Source organism: Hermetia illucens, chromosome 1, assembly GCF_905115235.1.
Source record: "Hermetia illucens chromosome 1, iHerIll2.2.curated.20191125, whole genome shotgun sequence".
NCBI classification, from domain to species: Eukaryota; Metazoa; Arthropoda; class Insecta; order Diptera; family Stratiomyidae; genus Hermetia; species Hermetia illucens.
The window spans coordinates 180,162,887-180,190,074 of NC_051849.1; the positions used below are offsets into that span (position 1 = coordinate 180,162,887).

Here is a 27,188-nt window from a genome sequence, read left to right on the forward strand (position 1 = left end):
AAATGTGTCGGAGCCGATCCGAACAAGCAAAACACCTGTTACACGTTTAGACATAGGTATCGTTTTTATATGTTTGTGGCTAGGTTATGTTATATATTGTTGTATGTTGCATATTGGTGGTCAAAGGGTAGTATAGGTCCCAGGGCGAAAAGTGCATTGGTACCCACAATGGAGCATAAAACTTGGGAAACGCCAGATGAACCAACTCCAACAGCTCTACTACCAAACTGTCCCAGGGGGGGGAGTTCTTTCTTCATGAAAAGCTGCAGACGGAGAATGATGAAGGTGAGTCCTCCGCGCCTAAAAACGAGAAAAAATGTACCAACTGGTGCTGGAAAACCGAAGTTACGAAGCCACGGAAGGAGCCTCGGACAGCATGGATTTTACAACGACGAACCCGGTAACGGGAACGGATTAACGCTTTACGCATTTTCTCATGAAACGTGCATTCTCTGTACAGACCGAATGCTGCTGAGCAAATAGCCGATACCCTGTTTGCGAGGCAAGTTTAGAAATATAAGCTTCATAAACGTCTGCGAGGCAGTTGAGCGGACCCTCGGAGCCTGTCCCAAGTATCAAAATCATACATCAACAGTCAAGTAGGAACTCGAACCGTTGGCACCATGCTCTGAGCCCCAATTACGACACCACCTACAATCCCCTCTGACAATCAGATGAGAGTGAATACCAAAGCCATTTACAACACCTATAATGGGGGAAATGGATGCGACAATAACCGCAGTCAACAGAGATCCTGGAGATGAAGCATCAACAAATGATCTCCACAACCAGCTGAAGAACGTTACCAGTGATACGGCTTCAGCCGCAAGGAAAGACGGAACGGCTAGTTTGACGATGAATGTTAGCTAGCTACGGAACGGAGGAATGCCGCATACCGAGTAATGTTGCATTTTCAAAGAACGCGGGCACGCACAGAGACTTATCACGAACTCCGTCAGGCGGTGAAGCGACTTCACAGATGGAAAAAGGAAGCCTGGGAGAACCAATAGGTCGGTGAGCAAGAAAGTACAAGGAGCTCGATGCTCATCCTGTCGAGAGAAAGAGGGAAAACTGATTTCCAACATAATGGGCATATTGGAACGATGGGTTGAGTATTTTGATGAACTTCTTGGTTGGAGGTCCCGCCAACTGGAGACGACGGACAAATGCTGCCACCACCAAGCATAGAAGAACAGTCCGTATAATTCATCGGCTTAAAAACCATAAGTTGCCAGCAGCCAATGGAATTACAGCCGAATTGGTTAAATGTGGAGCCGACTAATTACACCAAGTGGTTCATCAATCAATGCCTGACGACTGGCAAAGATGTATTATCTGTCTCATACATAAAAAGGGGGATATCACGCAATGCAGCAATTATAGAAGTATTACGTTGCTGAGTACCATCTATAACATATTCCCCGCTATCTTGCTAGACCGGATAGCCCCATACGCCCAGAGCATCATTCATCATCAACGGCGCAACAACCGGTATCCGGTCCTAGCCCTGCCTTAATAAGAAACTCCAAACATTCCGCGCCGAGGTCCACCAATTCGATATCTCTGAAAGCTGTCTGGCGTCCTGACCTACGCCATCGCTGACAACATGTGCGTGGACCACTTTATTTATTTTTCAGATATTTGGATTTAGTAGTTTCTGAGAATAGGTGCCTGAAGTAACTCACCATTTTCGGACCCTTTGAAACCAGTGCGAAAACTAATATCGGTTTCGAAAAGTACTAATCGGAACCTTTTATTTGAGACCTCACATGACTGACTATACCCGAACCAAAAAATACATCCCAATTTTGCATGTATGGGGATCCCCTTAACCTCAACCGAGAACTATGTTACTTACTGTATGCAGAGGTGTTCATAGTCGCAGGAGTAACCATTTGTGGGATAAAAGGTGTGACAGACAGGCGAATGGACAGACGGACAATGAACCGATTTTAATAGGATTTTGCTTTACGCAAAACCAGCAGCATATGATTTGCGTAATAGCTAAGTCGAGCTGGCTAAGTATAACGAGACATAGTTTGATGGGTACCTAGTTTCTAGTTTGTTTTGGTGGCGCATCCGTTGTTGCAAATTTAGGTTACCTTGGAGAGCGGAGAACCAACCTCACGGACTGAAAAAGGAAGCCTGGGAGAACCAACAAGTCTGTGAACTAGAAAAGTACAGGGAGCAACCGCACCAGGCGCGGAAGTTTTACCAACAAGTCAGCAGGATGAAGTCTTATACATCTCGATGCTGATCCTGCCGAAACAAAGAGGGAAATCTGATTTCCGACAGAATGGGCATATTAGAGCGATGGGTTGAGTACTTTGATGAGCTACTGAACAACCAGAACATCGGCGAGTTGGAGGTCCCGCCAACTGAAGACGACAGACAAATACTGCCACCACCAAGTTTAGGAGAAACAGTCCGTGCAATTCATCGGCTAAAAAATCATAAGTCGCCAGGAGCCGATGGAATTACAGCCGAATTGGTTAAATATGGAGGCGACCAATTACACCAAGTGGTTCATCAACTTGTGCTCAAGGTATGGAACAGCGAATCAATGCCTGACGATTGGCAACGAGGCATCATCTGTCTCATATCACACAGTGCAGCAATTACAGAGGTATCACGTTGCTGAATACCACCTATAAGATATTCTCCGCTATCTTGTTAGGCCGGATAGCCGATAACAGCTCCGATGATGAAATCCGCGGACGTTTGTTGTCAGCCAACAGAGCCTATTTCAGCTTACAAAGACTGTTCCGCTCGAAACGTCTCACCATAGGGTCAAAGCTCTTACTTTACAAGACAATGATCTTGCTAGTCCTCATGTATTCCTCGGAGACTTGGGTTCTTAGGAAGAATTGCGAACTCTTGGCCGCGTTCGAGAGAAGAATCCTCCGAAGAATTTTTGGCCCCCTACATGAGGACGGCCGATTCCGTAGCCTACATAACGACGAAATATATGAGCGATAGAATGACCGTCCGGTTGTGGATAAAATCCGGCTCACTTAATCCGTATGGATGAGGATGATCCCTCCCGGAAAGTCTATAAGCGCAATATCTATGGTAGAAAAAGAAGTCGAGGCAGACCCTGCCTAAGATGGAGCGATGGCGTAGATATCGAATTGGTGGACTTCGGCGCAAAACCGGGATGTCTGGATATCCTTATTAAGGCAGGCCTAGACCGGATACCGGTTGTTGCGCCGTTGATATTGATGATGATGGATTATTGGAAATATGAGGTTCCTGCTTGTTAGGAGATTGAGTTTAGTTTTTTCGAGACCACGTCTTTATAAGCTAGATATACTTAGGAATTATGTAGATTACATACCTGCATGAACCAAGCTCACCAATGAGTTTCAAACCGCGACCTTTGCTTTCAGAAGCTGCGCCCTTCAACTACTATTTTCAAAAAAAATGTTATGACAGTACATACTTTTTTGAATCCTCAATATCTTGAAATAATAAAAATTTGCTTTTTCAATTCTTGCAAATACCGATATTTCGTTCACCATTTATTCCCTTCAAGTCTGCTAGCAGAGAAAACTTGTTAGCACTGATGAAGGGATACTCTGCTAGCAGACTTGAAGGGAATAAGTGGTGAACGAAATATCGGTATTTGCAACACCAATAAATTAACACTAGCGATTTGAAAAAGCAAGTTTTTATTATTTCAAATAATTGAATCGCTAGAAATACCGCGTAATTACACTCAATATCTTATGCTATATAATTTTGATTACGAAAGTAGTATACTTAGATTCGAATTCTTCATCTATTACTGCTTTACTTTCTGTATCTCGAAGATGATCCTCATATTCACTCGGTGATAAAATAGTTTCCTTAGTATTTTAAAATCATACTATTTCTGTCAACACAATTTTAAATTTGAATACTGACAATATAGTTTATTCGAAGTGATGTTATATACAAAATTACACATAAGATAAATTATTGTAAATTACAATAAGCTTAAAAGAAAATTCAACTGTTAATAAACCGTTCATAAATATATTGTTTTACATCCTGTTCTGTTCCGCGTCTTATTATAAAATGAACTCATGATGTTGGTTTCAATTTATTTCTGGTCAATCGGAAGAACGGCGTAGTCCATTTTGCCAAATTGTACGAGTTTGCGATAGTTTTCTAGCAATTCGTCGAACCTTTTTAATAACTGTGTCCACCTGAATATGAAATAAAAATAAATAAATAAATAAACCTTAAAGTTCCTTGCTTTTTAGCACAAGTTGAGGGATATGCCAAATTAGTTTGATGGTCATAAATGTAGACAGGTAAATATAACCACCAGACCTGATTAGGTCCTTAACCAAGAAATTTCGTTGTATTTGAATTTTAGGTATTTGCAAGCCACTTTTCCGTCATAATCCTCAATTCTGACCCAGATAATCGAAATTCTTCGCCAGATCCTAATTCCGAAGAAAAGCAAAGCCTCGTCTTGACAAGGAAACAACCCAAGCCAATAATCAGAAATAGGGTAGTCTAGTGCTTTATAATTTAGGATCAGCGCGTAGTGTATATACGTTGAATATACCCGACATTGAATTCGATGTGATACTAATATTTGTCTCTTAGAGAGTAACAATTTGACGTGAAAGGAGCAAGTTTTTCCTGCTATAACTTTGTTAATAATTATACGATTTCCACCAAACTGTTCAGAACAACGCTATTGAAGTCCATCTTCCTGCAAGGGGCTCGCAGTAAATTTTCAAAATAGAGTAATACAATATTATTAAGTTTTTTTGAGTTAATATCGTAATGGAGAGTATTTGGAGGCCTAGAAACCACACATACGAACCACCTTGATTTTTTTTTCAGATTTTTAGGTTAGATAGTTCTTGAGAATAGGCCCTTTGCTACCAATATAAAAATTAATACTTGCTTCCAAAAGTACCAGTCTCTCAAAAAATGGCAGCCGATAATCCTTAGACTATTGAGAAGCTAATCGTAAGGAAAATCAAGCAACACAATAGGCTTGCCTATTCAACACTATTCTCGCAGCATAAGGGGGCCACCACGAGGCGAATAAGTATCCTGTATTCCTACCTATTTAACAACATCGAGAATTGGATGAAAAAGTTTTAACGGGAAGTCGTAGGTATGAGTCGATCGTCCACATTGCGGAATTTAATAGGAAGCGTCAAGTATACTTCGGCAGCGAAGGAAAAACGGGATCCACCGAATAACGTGTAGCGATTGTAATAAGGTATATATAGGGCAGACTAAACGCCTTATAACAACTAGAATCCACGAACACATCAAGGAGGCGGTAAGTATTGTCCGGAAACAAAAGTCGTGCACAACATCATCAGTGGCAGCGCACATATTCAAAGAAGGTCATACCATTCACCGGGAAAATCTTGAGCTCTTGCGTCATACAAACCGAACGATAACATTGGACCCTTGAGAAAGTTTAGACATTTTGAGAGAAGACCAGACGCGATTATTAAACACAGATTCAGGTAACTGCCCCTCGAAATTAATAAGACTCGCCCCGGTAATCCGCAGGTTATTAGTTTAAAAAGTTTAAAAACTTTAAAAGTAATTAAGTAATTAGCGAATAAGTATAAAAGAATCTTATAATCGCAATTGCTTTGCTCCGCAAATATATAGTTACGTTTAAAACCAAAAGTTGTAGTTTGGAGAAAGCTACTTCTTAATTTTAGGTTAGACTAACCTAACCTCTCGAAATTTGTAGCCCTCCCCCCTTTTGCATGTAGGCAAGCAATACCTCTCACCCAGTCTCTCTGAGTTTGAAAAACCTTGTTCACAACGCAAGTGGACGATTTCCGGTAATTTCAATGCATGGGCCCTTGAATGGGGGAAGCAGAACGAACAAACCAAAGGCTGAAGTCTATTAGAAATTGTTGCCCAGTTATTGCTCTGGCCAACGAAGGTAATGTAAATATCTTCGGAAAGAAGGGCCTGCTTCAATCGTAGACCTGACCTTTGTTAGCCCTGCACTGACGCGTTATATGACCTGACGCGTTAGTGAGGACTATGACCGAGAAGGATCGATAGGTAATTATTTTCGAACTAGGGAGACTACCACACGGTAGGCAAATAACATACCTAAAGCGGAGAAGAACATCGTGGATGGGGAGTACTTCATGAAAAAGTGGCTGGAGCAACCTACTGAGGCTGTCGAAGATCTACAGCGGAATAGGTGACAACAAAACTACAAACCTGAATGGAATACCGAATAGGCCCCCCCTTAAGCTGGCTGTAAAATCTAGGCTGGACATGTTCGTCGAGTTGTTCGAAGCGTACATATATCAGAAGGGGATATTCCCTACAGCATAGAAGCGGCGGAAGTAAGTACTGTTACCCAAGACAGGCAAACTTTCAAGTACCATCCTCCTATAGACCCATTTCACTCCTGGATACTATGAGAAAATTAGTAGAACGGGTAATCTATAATAGATTGCTCCCGGTCGTTGTAGACTTAAACATAAAAAATGGATTCAATTCGGCCAGTACAGAAGGCAGAAAAGGCATCCACCGCATTATGGTTTTGGCAAGAATGATGGCGAATGTAGCATGTCCGCAGCATACTTACAAGCTGCTTGTAGTCAGGATGGTCAGGTCTATCTTGGTATATGCTACCCCAGTTTGGGGAAAAGCTCTAAGGGTATGTTCTGCCTTTCGGCCCGTCTCAGATTTTGTGGTGTTCGTCATTTCAGGTATGGTGCCAGTTCACATCCTGGCAGATGAGAATGAACATATATAGTCCATCTCTCCTTTATCAAAAACGAAAAAACAAAAGGTAGAGATCTATAATTATATGGCAACAGAGACGGGATCACTCAAACAAGGGTCGTTAGACACAAGTTGATCCCAAAAATCAAAGAGAGAAAATATGGGGAGACCAATTATATTCTCACCAAGTTTCTTATCGGCCATGTAGGACTCCGTCAATACCCGTATATGTTTGGATTGTAGTTTGGGGGTGGTAAAAATCCTACACATTGGTATGTCCACGTCAGTATCTTTTGAAGATTTCTACCTCCGAGCAGATAGTAGACCGATTTTAATAAGGTTGACGCTAAACTAAATTTTGCTTAGGAAATTGAAAATTCCAACGGATATGGTCCGCTAAGTGGGCAGACTTAGGGTTTCCTCAATTCCTCCATTAACTCAGCCTCGGCTGGCTTTAAGCCTGAATTTTTATTCGCAGTTTTGCCCTGAATATAAATCATACAAAATCATATTTTTGAATTTATATCAGGGAGCAAATACCACCTTGTAGCTACTACTAGCTACTCCTAGGGCAGAGGTGAGGCAGGTTCTGATGAGTTGCCTCTGCCCTAGATGAAACAGCAAACCTAATTTTTGTATCTTGGGTGCTTAGCCAAGAATAATCCGGCTCGCCATCAAGTGGTTAGTGGACTTATTCCTAAACAAAATTTAACCATCAATATGTCCAGCTAAGTCATATGTTTCAATGGTTTCCTACTCAATGAAGTGGAAAATAAGCCCATCAACGACGTATGGACAACATTAAAAGCGCCGCAGGGGCAACATTGAGATGGGAACCCCGAAAAAAGAGGAACGATTGGTTTGACAAGTGCTGACAAGAGGTGAAAACAGCAAAAACGATGCTTGCGCTCAATATACTTAACGACCTACCATAACTAAAAAAGGTCAATATGGCGACCTTCAGAGAATGTCGAATAGGATAAAGGGAAAACAGAAGAAACATCATTTGGAAAAGAAGCTTCAACCAAAAATAGTCTGGGTAAATATACAGAAGATAGCATCACTAGCGTCGTACTTCGATGATCTCGATAACCTCACTTAGGCAATATTGACGGTTATGTTACAATCTCCGAAATAGAGAACTCCGATATTGGTGTCGACCCACCGTTCCTATGAAGAGGTTAATGTAGCGATAAAAGGCCTGAAAGCAAGCAAAGTGCTAGGTATCGATTATATGCCACATATAGCTATTGAAAGTCAACAACAACTGCATAGAAAAAGAGTGTCAAAATGTCGGCAGAATGCTGCAAAAGGTGGCAAGTTGTTATATAACAATTACAAGGATATCCCACTGCTTTGCTCGAGCTCCCAAAGCATTCACCAAAACCCTACAAAACAGGCTGAAGCCCTATGTGGAACTGCCATCGGAGTATCAGAGCGGCTGAAGGTGAATGGACTATAATAGATTAGCTGTTCACTGTGAAACAGGTGTTGGGAGTTCGAATTCGGTGTCTATCAAATATTCGTCATTTTTCCACGATCATACGAGAGTATTGAATGCAACGTACTGCATTTTCAACACGGAACGATCTCAGGCATGACCACAGGCTGGCCCCAGTGTGCTACAACTTGGCTCTTGAGTACGTAATCAGAAAAAATCCTCCTGATGCCAAGGGAAACTTTCATGAAACTCGGCGATGAACAAATATCGAAATTGTGGGCCAAAGAATAAAACCGACCCCAGCCAGACAAAATATAATAATTGACGAATACCGATCGAGGAAAGTTGATTATTTTATGTATTTGATGAGTCAGCTATGGAAGGACAAATAAATAATTATCACACGTTATGTTATGGATGCGAAACATAAAGTTTGAATCAGGGTTCTGAAAAATTGCTGAACGCTTTTGAAACGAAGTTGTTAAAAAAACCCTTGGAACAGATTAAGAAGACGACAGAGAACCAAGCAGCACAACAAAAAAGTTCACGATATGTATATAAGTATGTATGGTGACTCGCAGGGGTCTAAAAATGATAGAACTACAAAAACTCCAATGAATTGGCTACGTTCAAAAAATGGATGACTCGAGAAACAATACCCCTCAGTCATATCAGGACTACTCTACCTAATGTCGCTCTATATAGAATCAATTGGCATTGTTCTTCCTTAGGATCAAAAGAAGTTAATTAATAATGCAATTGCCGGAACAATCCTCTGAAAGGGTAATATATAGATGCCTCTATCGGCCATAAGGAACGACTAGTAAAATAATTTTCAAATTCTTATCCAGAACTAATTTGGCATATGTCGGCATTCTTATATATATTGTAAAAAACCAAAGAAAAAATGTTCAAATTCAGTTAAAGCTTAATAAAATCTTACGTTAATATCATTTAAATCTAACGATTGCCTTATCCGCTCTGGTATATCGCTGAAAGATTTAAACGTAAAAAGAAAATTAAGGGTTAGAGTCTAATTTTTTGCATAAAGATTCATCATACTTTCAAACAGATTTATAAAAGAAGCTGATTTGGGGAAATCTAAAAATCACTTACAGGTATTCAGGAAGCCTGTGGAGGCAGGAGCAAGGTTCAATTGGAAGCTGGTATGTTTCTAGGATTCAGATCTACTAAAACAAATTATCACTAGAAAATAATTAGAATGATAAAGCCACAAACCTTAAAGATCCTGTACAAATATCTTTAAATTGTTCCAATTCACCGCTTATCAAAATCGTGTCCTGATGCAAATCATTAATTTTAGCTATTAATTTCTTTCGGTCATCCAATAGCGTGCTATTAAATAATGAAACATAATAGTATGAATTACTGAAGTAAATTCAGTATCTCCTAGGACTTTGTACTTACTCTATGTGCTCCTCAAGTTTTTTGAACTTTGAAGAAATAATCTTGTCCTGCTCCTTTTGTTGTTTCTGCCACTGTCTACTGTTTTCAACCTCATTGAATAATTGGTCCTTGATATCAATTAATTTTCTAGGATGATATTATATTTCTACTTATAAGAAAGATTCTATTATTTTGGTAATAATGATACTTACCTATACTCTTCTTCTAAATTATTGTAGTCTTCCACGAGGTCATTATATTTTCTAACTAGATCGTAATTTGCTTCTTTCAGGCGACTGCAGTGTTTCTTCAAATTTTCAATATCTTGCATAAGGCACTATAAAAAATGGATATACTATGTGTATAGATATAAAATCAATAAATCAGAGTAAACCTGGCCTTGTAAGCGAAATTGAACAAAATTTCCAATAATGATCTTGGAATAATACATCACATGTATGTTGAGTCATTTTTTAATTGCAGTGTTAAATAAGGTCTTAACCATTCATGCGAGCTTCAACTGTGCACTACGTAATTAATCCTGGTACCCTTCATGAGATTATATCTCAATGTCCTACTTATTTCAGAAAACGAACATTCCTTACTATAATCGGTATAATGTTAACATTAGCCCATTCCATAGCTTTCTACATTGGTTTGAATTTCTACAGTAGTTTGTAGTCTTCCCAGGACGAAACATGGATTTTTTCCCACAATGGAGCATAACACCTGAGAAACACCTACCGAAGTAACTAGCAATCCCTACTTCCACCTCCACCTGGTAATCTCTGGGAGTTCTTTCTTAATGAATAACTACAGACAGGGAAGGATGAAGACGAGCCTCCCGCGTTTGATAACGGGCCAAACTCTCCCGACTGTTTTCCCCAACTAGGGATAGAGCTGAAAACTCAACTTGGATAGAGCTGAAAACCCTACATGGAAACATTTGTGAGACGGATTGACTCCACCATGACGATTGACCATACAACGATGCCCCGGCAACGAAAACGGAACTGATAAGTAGCTAGTCGAAACCTTATCCCAATATAAGGCTGAAGTCACAGTATTAAAAAGATAGCGATGACAATAGACTGCGATTATCCAGCTATTAGCATTGCATCAAATTATTGTTGCAAATAGGTTCTTAGCACGATATGAGCTCCAGAAATACGGAACTTCTTTCAACAAAATTAACCACCTCTCACCCATGATGAATGTTAGAGCATATAGGAAGCCATTATAGGCTCGGATCACAATCTGGTTGGTATCGTTCTCAGGGCAAGAATAACAACACTAATTCGAATCCCCTTTCACAATCAGAAGAAAGTAAACACTGCCAATCAAACCCCCATCCTCTTGCCCCCCATCATATTTACCAGACGGAAATTGATACCCTCAGTACATTTCCTGCTGAAGCATCGACAAATGAACTTCACAACCACCTGAGGGACATTATCCGATGGAATTATTGCCAAAATGGTTAAACATGGAGGCGACCAACTGCACTAATTGGTTCACCAAGTTATGCTCAAGGTTTCATACGAAGAATTAATACTTGATGATTTGCAACGAGGTGTTGTCTGCACCAAACATAACAAGCCTGGAAACCGGAAGCTGAACGCTTCAAGTATGAAAGGTTTCGTGGATTTCTTTTATGAAGACATTTGAGTGTGCATTTCTCCCATTAGTACGTAGCGCGTAAAATATACATATATTATGTGAAAATATCCACTTTCAAGTGATATTGACATTCAAAGCCTTGAATTTGGACGGAACCGACAACTTTGAACTATTATAACTTTGTTAGTAACAATGCGATTTCAACCAAGCTTGGTAAAATCATGCTCTATATTACAGCCTACATTTCTGCAAAATTGAATGATTCTAGGATGAACTTAAGGGGGGTTTTGCAGCCAATAACTAAAACCTGTAGTAATATACTATTATTAACTTTATTTGAATATATATCGATATGCAGGGCATTTCGCAGCCTAGGCACCATATAGAGGCAACCTTTTGATTTTTTCAGATTTAAAGAAATGATCAGTTTGAATCCCCCCGCAAACCCCACCTTTTCAACAAATGTCAAAACTAAGACCGGCTTCGGAAAGTACTAACCGAGACCTTTCATTTGATACCCCACATGACGATATTTGATGCAATATTGCATGCCCCCCCCTCCATTAAATTCGACGTAGAATTATGTAACTTACTGTATGCGTGGGCGTTCACAGTTCCCACCTTTCCATCAAATTTGGTGTCAATGCCTATAATCGTCTCCGATAAAAATGCTTGTGACAGACAGAAACCGATTTTAATACGGTTTTGTCTTACACAAAACTTTAAAAACGAGATATCATTCAGTTCAGTAATCAAAGAAGTATGTATTATAATGCGCAGTACTATTTAGAAGATATTCTCTGCTATCTTGCTAGGCCGGATAAGCCCATAAGTCCAGAAAATCATCGGTCCATAACAGAGAGGCAAATCAAACTATTGGAATATAGACACCAATTGCATCATTTTTTCATCGATTTTAGCTCCACCTATAATAGCATAGCCGCGGTAAAACTCTACAGGACGATGAAAAAATTCAGTATCCCAACTAAATTAATAAGATTGGCAAGGCTAACCCTAACGAAAGTGCGACGTCAAATAATAGTAGGAGGATCACTTTCGACACTTTTCACCTTCAACAACGGTTTATGTCAAACAGAGTTGATCGGATTTTTGTTATATCTTGCTCATACTCAAGGGCAAAACAATTTGAAATCTTGCGTACTCGTTCTGATTTCATTTTTTGGGAGTCAAGGGGGAGTGTGGTAGCTGTCTAGTATCTACCTGTGGCGAGAGGCACTATGCTCTACAAGTCCACCCAACTGCTGGCCTAGGCTGACAATATTGACATTATAAAAAACAGCCCGAAATGTACAAACCGTCTTCATCCAGATCAGACAGGCGGCGGTTGGAGCGAGATCTTGAGCTACACATTAATGAAGGCAAGACGGTACACATGGTGGCAATGTCAGCATCAAAAAGTAAAGCAACCATATTCATTGCGCTAATCAGCTGAAAACAATTAAGATAATTTTCCTATCTAGGATCGAAAATCACAGCCCATAACAAATATAATGACAAAATCCGCGCATGATTGTTGGCAGCCAACAAAGCCTATTACAAGCTTACAAAAACTATTTCGCTCCAAACAAAGTCACCAAAGGATCAAAGTTCTTATTGTTCAAGACATCAATCTTGCCCGTCCTCATGGTATCTTCGTAGGTTTGGAGGCATATATAAAATCTGTCTGAACAGCCTACAGAGGTTACCTAATCTATATCGCTAAGGATGACTCAGCCCAGAGTCTCTTTGAAGGCAATGTCTTTGGTAGAAGAAGATGATGGTCAGAAACAGCTTCATATGGAGCCATGGCGTAGACCAGAACCCCAAACCAAACCTCCCTGGCTATTAAAATGGAGCTCGGCGCAAAATCGGGATGCCTGTAGTTGCTTATTAAGGCAGGCCCAAAATGGACATCGGCCGTTGCTCCGACAGGTTTTTGCCACAAGGAATGCTACCTTCGTTACGAAGCAGTTCAACATGCAAAATTTTAGAAATTGTAGCTCCACTTAACGCTCAATATGTTGTTGTTTATTACGGGGAAACGATGCTTATTGTTCGAATTGGATCCTTTCCAGTCTTGGCGGTGCTTTATAGTAACACACAATACGCTTCACTACAATAGATGTGAAGCTGCATCTAATGAGTTGCCTCTACCCTGAATGAAAGCCTCAGTCGCTCTTTTTAGAGAAAGTATTCAACCACACAAGCCCTCCCCCCTCCAAACGGAAATAAGAAAGTCCAAAATAAGAAAGCCAGGAAAAGCAGCAAGATTTACATCTGCACACTCAACATCACACCGTTGTGACAACTTTCCGAAAGAGTTCGACACTTGTGCTCTGCAAACTGTAGGACTCAATCAAGTGCTACCAGGCATTGGGACATAGAACGTCAATGCAGAAACAATAGAAATACTAATCTCCTACGATTCGACAACTTCTGGATGAGCATCACTATTATTTCGGAAGCAAATTTCTCCGCCACCTATATGCCACAGGCAGGCCGACTTGATGCTGCAATAGACATGTCTATTAACGACATTCAATGACTATGTTGGTGATAAAGCCGATGACACAGGATGCACGGTCGTATGAGCTGGGGTTTCAATTGCCCCACTGTCACTATCTCAGCATCGACCGTTAACCGGTGTGCTGTACATTAAGCCGATGTCAAACGAATGCTAGAATTGTGGGAAGAAAAAAAATGAGAGTCAAATAGCTACCAAACCCTAACGATTGTTCAAAAAAACCTGGAATTGAGTAAAACCACGATCCAGAAAGCGCAGCCTAGGTTATTTTTGATACCTTGAAATCTGGCAAGAGCTTCATCAACTCTGATATTTAACTTTTGAATGACAACAGAACATTTGTCAATTGGGGAATCTATATAAAAGAATGACTAGCGTTCTGCGTTTTCCAGTAGAAAACCATCGCTGTCAGTTGATTAGCGCCTTGCAAACCCAAAGTTTATACTTGTCACTTGGGGGCAAGAGAAACATGTACTCGAGGAAGCCGTTCCAAGCCAAGTGAATTGAAATGCCGAATATTTACGGTTGGCCCAACCAGTGGAAGTTTCATGATGGTTGGCTTGTCCCCATATCTCGGGTAGAGCTGTACTTAGTATAAGCCGTATCGCTCTGCTAACCATGGCGCACTCTGATTGTAGGATTTAAATCACTCCGCATCAGAAAAAGATTGTAAGATTATGCCTACACGACATGTACTCACGTTAAACCCCGCCGGACTTTCATGTGCCATGAAATCATTTTGCGAGCCAGCGTAATTTGGATATAGTGGCGTCCTGGCTGTGCCAAATTTTGTGATCAATGTATTAACGAACACATTGAATCGAAAACATACCACGGTAAAGTTGGACTTACTCTGTTTTGCCACCAGCAAAATCGGAAAACGCCCCCCTTCAAATTGTGGAGGTAAAAGCATTGTCAGGGATCAGCGGCATAGTTCGTTACAATCTACTCCCAAATATAGGTATTTGTTCCGAAATGGTGGCTCCCTATTGTCGAGTTTTGGAAAAAGCGACCACTCTAAACAACAACCTGAACGCTTATACGATTCTACCCAGATCAAGTTTATGAACGGGGCAAATTAAAAATCTAATCCAGATAAGCTTACTTCGCTGCCGGGTAGAACAAAGGCTGTAGAGATAGAAAATCTAGCTATTTAATTAGGCCTAAATGAGCAGGAAGAATACCTACGGAATAAGTTGGAACTACGTCCAGAAGTTGAGAACAACATCACAAATCAATGAGAAAAGAATTGATTAAAAAGGCAAAGGTGAGGTCTGCCAACTCAAAAAATAAATTAAATTCGTTACGAAAAAGAGTTAAAGTTTAATAAAGGATAAATCTTCACAGGAAGGTGTTGCTCGGTTTTGTTCAATTCACGATTGGATATACTATAATATTCATGAAATGTCCTTTATGTTCGAAATATGAAGATAAAAGAAACTTGTTCCTCAGGCCACTTTAGAACAGATCGGAGGCGAATGAAAGATTCGGTCTTCTGTTCAGTAACGCGTTTCTGCTTTTGAGATCTAAAATCCTTGCCGCTTGGCGTTGAGGGTTGTATCTCAGAGGCAGCCCAGCCGCCAACAGTGAAAGGAAGACAATCATAGAAACCGACAGATTAATAATAACAACATTATTAACATAATATGCAATCGGTTACGACGGTATGGCGAAAGTCATTCCAGAAGTGTTCAGAATGCAACATACGCGAGGAACCAGCGGAGCTTTTTCAGATCTCTCAACGAATCCCAACAGAGCGTCCAGACAGTACAGTTTTCGGTAACGGAAGCGAAAGAGTATTGAGGTGGACTTTGGGGATTACCACCGAAGGGTTATCAGCGCCGAAGGAACCCGCCTTGGCAATACGCCTGGCATGAATTTTGCGGATGTTACCGAAGAGGAAGTTCGACGAGCCATAAACAGCTCGAAGAACTGGAAGGGCCCAGGTCGGGATCGGGTGTAGAATTTCTGGTATAAGAAATTTACCAGCGTACACAGTCGATTGGTACACAATATAAATAAGACCGGAGGAATTTCCACCCTTCCTCATTGCGGGAATAACTTACCTTATCCCTAAAAGAGACACGGTGCAGGACCCCACAGACACAAGACCGATTATTTACCTACCAACCCTCTACAAATTCATAACGTCCATTATTAGTGGAAGGGTCAATGTGCACCTCGAGACCAACAACATTGTGTTCGAAGAGCAGAAGGGCTGTCGAGTTGGATCAAAGGAGAAGTCGGATCAAGAGCGGATCAATGGATGGAAGTCGAAGGCAATGCCCGGTAAACACGTGAATTGTCTTTGGCAGCCATTTGTCGATTTGCATTTGTCGAACAGATGGCTGTGTGCTGGGAAGCTCTTTGCTGAGACGGAGGGGTTTATGTGTACCATTCAGGATGGCGTGGTCGCCACCTGAGCTTATAAAAAGCTCATCATGGAAGAGCCGGTGGAGGACGACCAGTGCAGAATGTGTGATTCGGCGTTAGAGACGTTGGAACATCTCATTTCTGGCTGTACTCTTATGGCACCGGTACAATACATCACCAGGCATAATGCTGTATGTGAGGTTATCCATCAAAACCTTGCATACAAGCACGAGCTGATCACGGCAACATGTCGGTTTACCGATATGAGCCGCAAGCAGTACTTGCTAGTTCTGCTTACAGCATGTATTGGGACAGACAAGTTCTGACTGATCGCCATACTGCACATAACAAGCCTGACGTACTGTTAGTTGACAGACGGGTCGCTCCGCGTATATTATCGATGTTTCTATTCCCCATAATAGCAAGACTGAACGGAAATATGTGGAGAAGAAGATGAACTATGAGCCATTGGCTCGGGAAATCAAAGAAATTTGGCGTCTCGAGCGGGTGGTTGTATTGTACCTAAATCCCTGACGGCTTCCCTTGATGTCCTGGGACTTTCGCAAACCATGCAGAAGTACACCATTCTGCATACGTGCTTGATGTTGCGGGGAGTACTCAACGCATTCTGTCACCTACCACCGGCCACCACCACCAGCGCCCCTTTAGTTTTTGACTAGGTAAGATCGTCCGAGCCTAAATGCTTGGCACTTAGTGATAATATTAGGTAAAATCCGGCATCTGCCGAGATTGTGATAACTCGGAAATAATGTTAGAGCACTACATTCAAGACCGTAATGCTACACTATAAGACACTGTAGGAGGCCATGGGGTCAGCAGTGCGCTCGCCCGAGATTATTACCCCTAATATTGACACTCGGGACAGTAAATTCATGTCTAACAAATTACCGTATATCGTTCCAAATCGCACTTCATAAATGTCATTTCACTCTGTGTCTGCATCAACTGATTCCGTAAACTTTTCTCAATGCCGTCTTGCGTTGCTGCACATTCTCTTGCCTTGTATAACTCGGCCTTCAACATTGCGTTCTGTTTGAAATTGATTCCATACAAAATAAAACAAAAGAATTTTCCTTAAAATATACACAAAGGAGCTGACTTAGCAGATGTACCTCGTACCTCCTTGTTTGCCACATCGCCTTGCCTCCGATAGCCTTGTGCCTGCCTTTCGAGCGAATTGATAGTGTCATTTGCTTTCGATAAAGCAGCAACATGCTGATCCATGGATTGACGCAAACGATTCAGTTCAGCAATAAGGCTGCTTTCCCGTTCTCTTCGGTTACTCCTTAGTTCAGCAATCTCGGCATTCAAACGATTTACAACACCACGCAACCGTTCGTCTTCTGCTTGAAGGTAAAATACTTGATCTTGAAAGATTAACAACTCTGTGGTCAATTCACCATTCTGCTGGGCGCACTGAAGCATACGAGCATTGGTCTCCTGGAGATCCTGCTCGCGCTTCTCCAGTGTCTTTTCGAGCAAATCAATTTTTCTTTGCATTGTCCTCACCTGCAATCGAATGAGTTCAAACAGTCAATAAAGATATAGAATACCTACTTGGTCGTCCATTTCGTTAACCAGGATTTGACTTTGCTGGATACTAGCATACTCTTGTAGTGCATAGCCTTCATCGGTTTTCTCAGTAGATAGGATGTAGGCAAGACGCTCTGCTTGGGCAACAACTGGATACACTATTTGCAACGCTCCACAGGCACAGTTTGTCCTTAAGGATTGTAGAGATTGTGTTAGTAATTGGTATTGGTCCGAAAGTTCTTTATATTTGGCATCTTTTTCTTTTAACTCTTGAAAGTATGTGGCATTTCGTGATTGCAATTGAATAATCTGAAATTCAAAATACAAAATATTTATTTTAGGTAACTTTCTCAGATATACCAGTATTCCAATGAAATTATTCTAAACGAAATTAATATTGAGCCCCATTAGATATAATATAGGATTTGAAAGGACAGAAAAGGCAGGCAGAAAAAGTGCATCATTATTGATGGCCTAAATTCAGAAGATAGTGCCAGGTAAGCAGAAACTAGTGAAATAATAAATATATAAAAATAACAGAGAATCTAAATTAATCAAAAGCTGCAGTTTGGTTATCCTAAAGACCATAGTCCATACATCCGCATGTCATATATCTTGACGAACCTCAGCTTGATTGTTTTTTATTAAAGATTCATATCCATCTATCTTTCTTTCTAATTCCTCTATGATTTCCTGGAGCTTTTCATTTTGCATCTCCAGTTCATGGAAGGTAGCTTCAAATTTAGTCAATTCATCCGGATTGAGTTCATTTTGGGTAGCTTGAACTTGATCGGAGAGGCTCGTTAACTCATTGGTCAACTCATCAATCATTTCACGATATTTTGATTCTTGATCTTGCATACGAAGTTGGCAGTTCTTTTCCTAGAATATAGATAAAATCGAATTAATCCTAGATAATGAAGAAACTAAGGAACCTTCAGGTTGTTACCATCCTTCCGCATAAGTTTTTGCTGCTGTTTTTTAAAAAATGCTGGTCACCGCACAGTTCAATTTCGTTGTGTAACTTTTCTAAGCGGGTATTTATCTGTTCACATTCATTTTGAAATACTAGTTTTAATTGTAATGAAACATTTTTAACATTTGATTTGCCACGAAGTCAAAATATAAAATGAAAGAAGTTCCTTTCGCATTTTAACTGAATTTATTCGTACATTCGTATTCAAGCGAACTGATTCATTATAAAAATAAATTGTTACTCTAATACCTCTTGGGCAAGACAATTCTGAATGCGCAAAGTGTCAGGACCAGACAAAATTATGAACAAACTGTTCAAATATAGTTTATACATGTTTAATTACACGCTGGTTACCTTCTTTAATGATCGAACATACCCTACATCAACAGAAAAAAGAATGATTCTTCCAAAAAATGGTGAACTCACTGATGAAAGGAAGTACAAACAAACTTACAAACATACAGACCGTTCACGAAAGCTCTTCAAAATAGTTGGGTCAACCAGCTGCATGTTGAGCAAGTTCGCAAACAGTCCAGAAAGTATTTGATTCGGTGAAAATCATCATTAAAATCACCATTAAATATAGGATAAAAACGATAACAAGGTGCGAAGCACTATATACCCCTAAATCCACCAAGGTGGAAGGAAAATCCCACCATAAAGACCATAAAATCCTCCAGAGACGTTGCATGTGCTGACAGCTACTCCAGGAGTTTGTCATTCGGAGGCGTTTCATGTTACCATGACCTTCTGTGAGGATTCCCGAACACGGTCGCCGAAACAAGAGCAAAGAGCGGTGTTTATCACCACATCGAAACCTCTAGCCCTCCCGTAGCCAAGAAAGCCCGACAACTCACGCTGCTGAAGGCTGTTGCAAAATTAGATGCAGAAAGATTTTAGTGGACCGTCGGAAAGTGATTGGGTAAGCTCTTTGAATTTGGTTCCTAAAAAGACCGTACCTAAAGATGGAGGATCGCGGTTGTTGCGCTAATTACAAACGACTAATAGACACCACATCGAAACCGGCCCGGCTGGGAACACAATCTTTTCGAAAATCGACTTGTTAAGGGCTTACCGCCAGATCCAAGTTGCAAGTTGGCCATTCCCACTATGGTCACTCGATTCGGCTTATACGAGTTCACAGTCATGACGATCGGACTGCGAAACGTCCAGTTTTTACAACGCTTTATGAACGACATATTACAAGGCCTTGATCTCTACGTTTTCTATGTCGATAATATTTGGGCTGCATCGGAGAACGCGGAACAGCACTTGTTACACTTTCGGCTGATATTTGAGCGAACAGCACAATATATATTCCAGAAATATCTCAGATATCTCATCAACCAGCACAGTGTATTTATTCCGACCAGTCACGGATGCAACCAAACGTAGCAGTTGGTGTGGCACTGGAGCAAAAGCGCGAAGGCAGATGGCTGCATCTCCCTTTTTCATCATGAACAACGGCGCAACAGCCGGTATCCGGTCTAGGCCTGCCTTAGTAAGGAACTCCAGACACCCCGATTTTGCGCCGAGATCCACCAATTCGATTCGTCGCTCTATCTTAGGCAGAGTCTGCCTCGTCTTCTTTTTCTACCATAGATCTTGCCCTTATAGACTCTCCGGGGGCTGGATCATCGTCATCCATGTGGGTCAAGTGACCCACCCACCGCAACCTGTTGTTCCGTGTTTTATCTACAACCAGACGGTCGTGGTATCGCTCATAGATTTCGTCGTTATGTACACGGAATAGTTCATTCTCATGTAGAGGACCAAAAATTCTTTGAAGGATTCTTCTTTTGAACGCTGGTAAGAGTTTGCAATTTTTTTTGCTAAGAACCCAGATTTCCGAGGAATACATAAGGACTGGCAAAATCATTGTCTTATACAATAAGATCTTTGACCCTATGGTGAGACGTTTCGAGCGGAACAGTTTTTGTAATCGGAAATAGGCTCTGTTGGCTGACAACAACCGTGCGCGGATTTCACCGTCATAGCTGTTATCGCTTGTGATGTGGTCCTAGATAGGAAAAATTTTCAACGGTCTCAAAGCTCTAGTCTCCTATCTTTATTCTTCCCGTTTGACCAGTACGGTTTGATGTTGTTCGTGATTTGGTTTTTGGCGCTGACTTTGTCATCATGCACTTTGCCTTGTCTTTATAATTGCATTGCATGAAGGTAGACTGTACATCTCGGGCTGTACTTCCTATAATGTCAATATCGTCAACGTAGGCCAATAGTTGGGTGGACTTAAAGAGGATTTATACCTCTCGCATTTACGTCTGTATCACTGAATCACAATCAGGGCCAGGCTGAAGAGGATGAATGATAGGGCGTCCGCTTGTCTTAGACCGTTGTTGATCCTGAATGGTCTCGAGAGTGATGCTGCTGCTTTTTTCTGACCTCGCACATTGGTCAGGGTCAGCCTAGTCAGCCTTATTAATTTCGCCGGGATACTGGCCATGTAAAGTTTTACCCTGGCTATGCTATCATAGGCGGCTTTAAAGTCGATGAAAATATGGTGCAACTGATGTCCATATTCTAACCGTTTTTCCATCATTTGCCGCATTTAGAAAATCTGATATGTTGCCGATTTGCCTGGAGTGAAGGCTCTTATGATATGGGAATATGGGGCAATGATGTTCTGGGCGTATGGGGCTATCCGGCCTAGCAAGGTAGCGGAGAATATCTTATAGATGGCACTCTGGGCTAGCAAAGTAGCGGAGAATATCTTATAGATCGCACTCTGCAACGTGATACCTCTTTAATTGCAGCACTCTGTGATATCCCCCTTTTTATGTATGAAACAGGCAATCCATCCTTGTCAGTCGTCAGTCATTGATTTGCTGTCTCACACCTTGAACATAAGTTGTTAAACCACTTGGTGTAATTGGTCGCCTCCATATTTAATCAATTCGGCTGTAATTCCATCGGCTCCTGGCGACTTATGATTTTTAAGTCGATGAATTACACGGACTGTTTCTTCTATTCTTGGTGGTGGCAGTCTTTCTCCGTCGTCTCCAATTGGCAGGACCTCCAACTCGCCGATATTCTCGTTTTACAGTAGCTCATTCAAGTACTCAACCTATCGCTCCAATATGCCCCTTCTGTCGGAAATCAGATTTCCCTCCTTGCCACGGCAGGATGAGCATCGAGCTGTATAAGGTTTCATCCTACTGACTTGTTGGTAAAACTTCTGCACCCGGCCATGTTGCTCCCTGTACTTTTCGGGTCCACAGACCTTTTCTCTTCTCCAGGAGACCGGTCCCTGTCGAACGCATTTCCCGCAACGCTTTCACAATAGCCCTATGATGGGACAGGGTATCGGTTAGCTGCTTGGCAACTCCAACTCTGTGCAGGGAGCGCACATTCCATAAGTAAATGCGCAAATCGTTATTCCGTTGTCGTTGCCGGGTTCGTCGTTGTAAAGTGCATCCTATCCGAGGCTCCTTCCGTGGCTTCGTAACGTCGGTTTTCCGTGTAGGGTGGTCAGCCCTACCCAACCCTCAACCTGGAGGACGAGTTGGTACAATTTGTCCCCTTTTTAGGCACGGGAGACTCGCCTGCATCTCCCTTTTTACCAGTGCAAACTGACTTATACTGAAAGCAGCATATAGCACTATCGACCGTGAGATTCTCGCCTTATATACCAGTATTTACCATTTCGACATATTCTGACATCGACTTCGTGGTGAAAACCGATCGTAAGCCATTGTTGGTTTGCGCTTTTCACCAGAAAATCTACAAGGCTTCCCACACTCAGAACAAACAACTGTCGTCCATCTCGCAGTTCATAACGAAGATTGGGCGTACGTCGACTCCCAACTGAGGAGTAAATCAAGGATACTGAGCTGCAAAATATCCTCTCTTCCGGTTCAGCGTCTGTGTAGCTGCTTCCAGTTACACTGGATAATCATTCGGTTTACAGCGACGCGTCCACTAGAGCGATTAGACGTTCGTTCTAGAAACACTGTGTAAAACCATTTTCGGTACATATAATCATTGTACTCTCCACAGTAGTGAAGCCACTTAGAAATTAATGAAAAACAATTGCCCTGACCGAACATGCATCGCGATATGCGATTCTGGTCCCGTACATGTACATAAACGTCCTTCAACTGTTCGGGATGTCTGATCAACGTCCAAAATCGTTAGACGGCAATGTTCAACCATGCTGTATTGATTTTCTCGTTGGCCTGAAACCATTCCAATTCCGGACCAACCAGCTTGAACCATCACTTGCGCTATCCACACCGATTCGATACCCCATTACGGAACACCATTTGTCAACACACGATTTGCATCGATTTTATTTCACTCATTGAGTAAGCTACTCGGATTTAAACCAACCCGACAGACACCCTATCATCCGGCCTCTAATGGAGAGATCGAGCGACCCCCCACTGTCTTATTACTGCTACAATATAACTTCAAAGAGGATCTTGACTCCTCACCAGTTTAAGTAGTTTATGAAGCAACTCTGCGATTATCCCGAGAGTTGTTCGTACAGATGACAACAGTGTGTTGAACAAGCAAGTCATTGATTTTAAGGTCCTGATAGCCTGCTTGGTACTTTGCTTGTAATAACAGGGGAACATGATATTTCAATGTGAACTTTTTGAACAACTTCTAAAGTGACCACGACCGGCGAATACGAGCCCAATCAAACCCACGCGAATATTATTTGCCTGTTTGACGAATTATCAATGCAGTTTGTATTGCCCGTACTGGCCCCGAAGATGAGCAATCTTCGGTTGGGGGGCAATAAAGTGCTTACCAAAATGACGTTGATGATAGTGAGATACCCAAAACCGAACCTCGGATCCGATTGGAAATACAATGGGACTGGAGGAATGTGAAAAGAACTGCACGCTTCGAACTTCGAACGTGTACTGAACAAGTTGAAAAGTTTAAAAAAGATGTGTTGGTGGTCCAGGACACGAAATTATGGTCCAATGACGTATTTGAACGCACATTATTTTCAAAAGCGGAAACAAGGCTATAATCAGAACGAATATCGCCCGCAAAATGGCACTCTTAAAACAGATCAACGAAGGAATCGGTGCACTTTGAGTGAAAATTAAACTTTTCAACGTTCGGCTAATTACATGCTCCACCGAGGAACAAGGACAACTCAGTAAAAAAAGAATTTGGTAGTCGCCTTGACTCACTGCCATCGAACCACGATATTCGTCGGCGATTTCAACGCAAAGAATTGAAAAGAACTAGTACAACGTGCAATTACTGGTAGACTTATTAGATTCGCGTGTAACGGAAACATGACAATTTCATCAACTTGTTTGCCACACTGCAGCATCCAAAGAAGGAAGACGAGACAGACTCTGAGATGGAACGATGGCGTAGGCAAGGGCGCCAGACAGCTTTTAGGGATATCGAATTGATGACCTCGGCGTAAAAACGGGGTGTCTGGGGTTCCTTATTAAGGCAGGCTTAGACCGAATACCGGTGATTATGAGGAACCAAAAAGGAACATGGGGTGCACCACATGGGATGACGTTCAATCAGATTAATCCCGCCCTCATTAAGAAACATGCATCTAACATCTTTGACGTGCGCTCATACCGAATAATGCGAACAGCAAGCTCATTCTAGACATCAGGTTCAGTACTGACAAATTTCAGCAAGAAGAAATGGCATGGAAGCACGTAGAAAAACAAATCTTGCAGAACCTGAAAAGACACCAGGAAGCCGTTAGCGTTGATGTGAAGTGGGGCAGCGAAAAGACGCCATCAAGACTCTGCAAAGGAAACCGCCGGACACGAATCTCAGCGCAAAAGAAATGATTGATTTGACCAACAGTGCATACAAACAATATCAAATGCGACACACTAGAGCCATACGAGACAAATACAGAAAAGCGAAGCGCACGCCTATAACTGACGAGGTCTGCAGATTGAGCGACAACTTTAAAAGGCGCAATTTAAGAACCGCTTACTACTTAGTGAAAAAAACCACACCAGCAGATCCTAAAACCATATTTAACAGGGTGGCAGTAGAGAATCTTATTGAAGATAAGTAACAGATAAAAAATCAATAGGACCAATATTTCGATGAATTACTTAATGCCACAACACAATCTCCGTATATCGAAGGAGCAGATGGCGTATCACGCTACCTTCAGTGATGAATTCAGTAAAAACGCCAAGAAAAAACAAAGCAGCGGCTTTCAACAGAATACCTGCGGGGCTACCAAAGGCAAGGAATGTGGGCATGGCGACGAATCAGCTCGCAAATATTACTTGGTCTAAGGAAACCACGCGGGACAATTGGCAAAGTGTCATTTGTTCTGTTTATAAAAAGGGTGACAAAGTTTGCTGCGAGAAATATAGAGGGATATCGTTGCTTGTATGTTACATGTTACAAAGTGATGTCAACGTTAATCCCAAGAAAGCTCGAACCGTTCTCAAAAAGTATTGTTGGTTTTGGTGGTCGGTAGCATTCCAGGGTGAAAAGTCAGTATGTCAATGAGTCAGCGCTCAAATAAAGATATAAAACTAACTAACTCCACAGACTTCGGATTGAAGCAAGGCGTTTTGAAGTGCATAATCCGAAAGATGCCAGTGGCTTTAAACGCACGCTTCCGTGTATTATCACCTCAGATAGTGGGTTATGGGGACAAAATAAATATCTTGGCAAAATCGAAAGAGAGCACGAAATAGATACTGGTGAAGCTTAATGAAGTGACGAAGAAAATTGGCCTAAAAAGCGAGCGATTACAAGTAAACTCTTTTATGTACTTAGGTACGACTACAAAGGACAACAACTAGATAGACGAAGTCGACACGTGGATTATCCTTGCCAACAAAAGATGTCACCTCGTGTTGCCAATTGCTGCTAGAAAAAAAAGTTCACAATGTACAAAAGTTTGAGTCGGCCTTCCCTATATTATGCGGATCATGAACCAAAGAACCAGGCAGCAGATCAAAAAATCAACGCTTTCGAACGTCGACTCCTCGGGAGAATATTAGGCTCGGTGTGGTGAGCGGCGGATGACGACTGAGATACAACAGTGAGTTGTACCTATTATACAAGGAACTGGCATTCATATTATTATTCAAAAGCTGACGGTTGCAGACCATCTAGAGCATATGGACGACAGAAGAATATCTCGGTGGTTACTCAAAGGTAAAGCGGACTTAGGACCCCATCATTCTCAAAACGAATAAAGTGGATGGTAAACGACCACCAGGCAAACCTCGAAACAGATGAGAGGACTCAGTGATCAACGCAGGTTACACGCTCCTCGGAAAATTATATTAAAGTAAGATGATAAGTAAATGTAACCCTATCAAGGTAATAATAGGCCCTAAGGTCTATAAATACTGGCAAAGTAGTCAAGAGTTTTGAAGAATGTAAAGTTCCCAATTCGAGGAAGAGAGCATATCCGTACCGATGGGCGCACTCATATGACCTATACCTTACATTGACATTATGATTAATGTCCACATGGAAGGTACAATCCAGTTTTTGATCAGATCTGGGTAATCATTACAAGTTCACGGAATGTGCCTGCAAAGGACAATCGAGGAAATGTTTAATCAAAGAACAGTTTCATAGTTAGCAATTTGAGACTTGAGTAGTGGCAAATGTGAACGTATACAGGAAAGCCAAATGGTCCTCCAAATCGGATATTCCTTGGTTATCGTCTGAGTCAGGATATTTTGCAAAGATTTTTCAGAAGCTGTTGATTTGGCGCTTAGTGGTAATGTACTATAAAAATTGGCATAAATATATGCCCATGAACACAAACTAAAATATACATTGCATAATGTGCGATTAATTACTTTTACTCTTCCTTTGGAATATTCTCACAACATTCTACCTTTCCACTTTGCTAACACCGTACAAACTCCAGTACTAATAGCATTCCAGGTGTCAGAATAAATTATATCTATCTAGAGCAGCAAAAATTACCTGTTAGGATCCATATTAAACTCTATCATAACTCTATGATAATATCACCCCTTTCTCTAACTTATGACAAAAATAATCCTCTAGGAAAGCATATTTTTGCGTGGTAGCTTGGTAAATGTTTTTCCAAGTAAGAATACCGCAACATTTTACGTATGTACTCGTATATAAACATATATATAATAGATGCGAAGTAGGTGAAGATGTTAACATTTATTTGAGCATTGAAAATGAAGGGTTGAAAAGTTGCTATTCGGAATGCAAATCGAAGATAAATGCGGCTAATGACAAGTAAGTGAGAATATAATTCGTGATAAATGGGGTGAAACTTTTGATGTTTTACTTGGGCTCTCTCATTTCGACATGAAATAATTTACATAGTTCATGGGTAACCTCAGTCATGAGTAACAGAGCATTATAGAATTTTCCATTTATTAGTTTTAAGGACAAAAGGTTCTAGTTGGTCGTTTTTCGAAAGTTATACGTTAGTTTGAACTTCGAGATGATGAAATATTGAATAAGTGAAAGACTAACCTTGTTAAAAATCAAAACTTATTACTTTTATGCATATTATTTATCTATTGATTTCACAAATTAAACAGAGAATTAAATTAATCTTGGTACAGATTGTATTGGCA

The 27,188-nt window shown here is 41.1% G+C and overlaps 1 protein-coding gene across 4 annotated transcripts in view; it reads right to left on the minus strand.

The window, feature by feature from the left end:
• Nucleotides 1–3,957: 3,957 nt before the first annotated feature.
• Nucleotides 3,958–27,188, minus strand: part of LOC119654321 (interaptin-like) — an 85,909-nt gene continuing 62,678 nt past the window's right edge. The window contains exons 15-23 of one of the 4 annotated variants that reach the window (XM_038059651.1): nt 17,667–17,951; nt 17,510–17,618; nt 17,229–17,455; nt 16,998–17,138; nt 9,784–9,908; nt 9,593–9,718; nt 9,404–9,520; nt 9,108–9,156; nt 3,958–4,190 (exon numbers count right to left, since the gene is read on the minus strand). In XM_038059651.1, coding sequence (XP_037915579.1) covers nt 4,095–4,190; nt 9,108–9,156; nt 9,404–9,520; nt 9,593–9,718; nt 9,784–9,908; nt 16,998–17,138; nt 17,229–17,455; nt 17,510–17,618; nt 17,667–17,951 — 1,275 coding nt within the window. In that variant the 3' untranslated portion in view covers nt 3,958–4,094. Of the gene's footprint in view, nt 4,191–9,107; nt 9,157–9,280; nt 9,352–9,403; nt 9,521–9,592; nt 9,719–9,783; nt 9,909–16,997; nt 17,139–17,221; nt 17,619–17,666; nt 17,952–27,188 lie in introns of those variants that run through there. The other 3 variants (XR_005249809.1, XM_038059658.1, XR_005249810.1) reach the window with 3 other exon arrangements.